This window comes from Cyprinodon variegatus, unplaced genomic scaffold (genome assembly GCF_000732505.1).
Source record: "Cyprinodon variegatus isolate N-32 unplaced genomic scaffold, C_variegatus-1.0 Scaffold62, whole genome shotgun sequence".
In the NCBI taxonomy this organism is placed as follows: Eukaryota; Metazoa; Chordata; class Actinopteri; order Cyprinodontiformes; family Cyprinodontidae; genus Cyprinodon; species Cyprinodon variegatus.
Genome location: NW_015150515.1, coordinates 1,822,390 through 1,824,789, shown reverse-complemented (window position 1 = coordinate 1,824,789; position 2,400 = coordinate 1,822,390). Strand labels below are relative to the sequence as shown.

At 43.2% G+C, this 2,400-nt stretch overlaps 1 protein-coding gene across 1 annotated transcript in view; it reads right to left on the bottom strand.

The window, feature by feature from the left end:
• Positions 1–2,400, bottom strand: part of LOC107082804 (serine/threonine-protein phosphatase PP1-beta catalytic subunit) — a 40,901-nt gene that overhangs the window by 8,275 nt on the left and 30,226 nt on the right. The window contains exons 2-3 of the mRNA XM_015371669.1: positions 591–722; positions 275–505 (exon numbers count right to left, since the gene is read on the bottom strand). Coding sequence (XP_015227155.1) covers positions 275–505; positions 591–722 — 363 coding nt within the window. The remainder of the gene's footprint in view (positions 1–274; positions 506–590; positions 723–2,400) is intronic.

The window sequence follows — 2,400 nt, the reverse complement described above, 5'->3', positions numbered from 1 at the left end:
ACAAACTGAATATATTTTATCATGGACTAGTAGAGAATATTATTAGCTTTTAAATGCTATTATTGCTACCTCTGTATCGCTAACTCTTTTAGAAGTTATACCTACACCCTAAAAATATGACGGTTTTCCGTTATCCAGATGGTTCCAAGTTGAGGGCCTTTGTGGCAGGCTTAAGCATCGTCTGAGAACAAAATGATTGTAATTTGAGTCTATCGGGTTCAAAACAATGGGAAATGGTGGAGTCTGCTTAGAAAATCAAAAAGGCTCGGCTTACACTCATCGTAGAAGCCGTAGATGCGGTTGATGGAAGCGCACTCGTGGTTTCCCCTGAGCAGGAAGAAGTTCTCGGGGTATTTGATCTTGTACGCCAGCAGCAGGCAGATGGTCTCCAGAGACTGCTTCCCTCTGTCCACGTAGTCTCCCAGGAACAGGTAGTTGGCCTCTGGGGGGAAGCCGCCGTACTCAAAGAGCCTCAGCAGGTCTGTGTACTGTCCGTGGATGTCGCCTGAGATAAAAAGAAAACGCATGCTGCTGTGAACAGTTATGGAAACCGGTCCTAACCGTCAGAGGTGGGAAGGGGGGGGGCTGACCGCAGATTTTGAGTGGAGCCTCCAGCTCAAGAAGGATCGGCTGACTGAGGAAAATTTCCCGCGACTTGATGCAGAGGCCTCGCACCTCCGCCTCCGTCATCTGGACGATCTTTCCTGGACGGCATCCTCGCACTGGCGGAGAAAAGGGAGAGAAGTTTAAAACGTAAAGAAATAAAAGAAGCAGGTTTTAAAGCTGCTCTAGTGTCCTCTGCTGCATTTCTCCAAGCATTGGTATTCAGGGAGGTCACATGACCTCTGCCAGCTTGGATTCATCAGTGAACTTGGAGCTAAGCGTCTGGGACGGGGTTTAGTAAACAGGAAGACAGAAATGGCCTGTGTGGGTAGAGTCCCTGGTGCTGGGGACAGATGTTTGGAGTCGTTTCCTGTTACGTAACAGAGCCTCTTTTTTTAAGAGAAAAAGTTTAGTAGTTGCAGCAATCCTCTGACAAACTTTGCCTTTATCCTTAAACATATTTTTCCCATTATAATTCTGTTACTGAGGTTTATTTCCTGTAATTATTTTGTTCTGTTTAGCTGCTATAATCGGATCCTGTCTGCCTAGAGATGAATCTTCAATCTTCCCCTTTGGGTAGAGCTGATCTGACCAGGCGATGAACGGCAACCAGGCTCACCCACCATGTTTGACCAAACAGCCCTGACACGACAGAACAAACGCAGCAGTGGAGCTTTATGGATACGACAAAATTCACTACTTATTGAAAAGCAGAGAAGTAATAGTCTGACTTAAACTGACCTGTGCAATTCAACGCAAGCTTTAAAAGCAGAAAAGTGGATATTCTATTTCTAAATGTAGAGAAAGAAAAACATACAGCCGATACACGGCTTTAAAAAATATGTAAAAATATTTAATAGAACAGATTCATTCGACTCCACAGCTGAAAATCAGAGATACGTTCAGAAAAGCTTAAAATTCTGTCAAATGAATTCAGCTTTCTGTAGAAATGGAAAAGGTTGTGGTGAAATAAAACAAGAAGGGGGCGCCGGGCATCAGTCTTTCTGCCACATGTGGCTGTTAGCTAGCCATGTTTGATTAGCACAGCTGTTCAATTACTGAAAACCAATCAGAGAGACAGGAAAACGGCACAGCTGAGAATGATGAATCAAACTGAAAACTAAAATATTCTACAATAATAAAAGAACCGTCACCATGTTTAAAACCTTTTTTCCTTAAAAAGGAAAGATTCATGTTGGAGACTAAAACTTATAGCATATATCACCTTTTCTTGGGGCAAAAAATAAATAAAATAATTGGGTTTAAAAATTTAGAACAATTTGAAGGAAAACCAGCAGTTGATCTCGAACATGAAGTCAGATTGAAGCGTTTTTGGTTCCAATACTGAACGAGGTTTGCCTTGAAGTGCGTACGCTCAGGGAATCCTCCTGTATCTAATACTCTGACTGACTCTAGGGCGGCGTGTATAACACAGACTGCAGGCTTTACAAAGCCTCCCATCATGCAGACGTAGAAAACCATCAGTGTCTGGATTATCAAAGCTTCTAGGTTTCAGTGTGGGGAATTTCTTTCGTTCTACAGGTTTGTCCCAGTTACAATCAACACCTGGCAGCTGGATTAACAATGTTAAAGGTGTTGTGGAGAATACCTTTAACGTTAACAGGAGACCCGCCCTCTCCACTGTAAAAGAAAATGCACGTGTAAGAGCGTGCATGAGCCCATTTCTCCTCGTGCACACCCTGTTTAAAACGTGCTGTTCTCACAGCTCATACAAGCTTACTGTGTCCACATACAGCTGGTGTGGAAGAAAAACAGTCTCATTGGAATCTGCCTTTT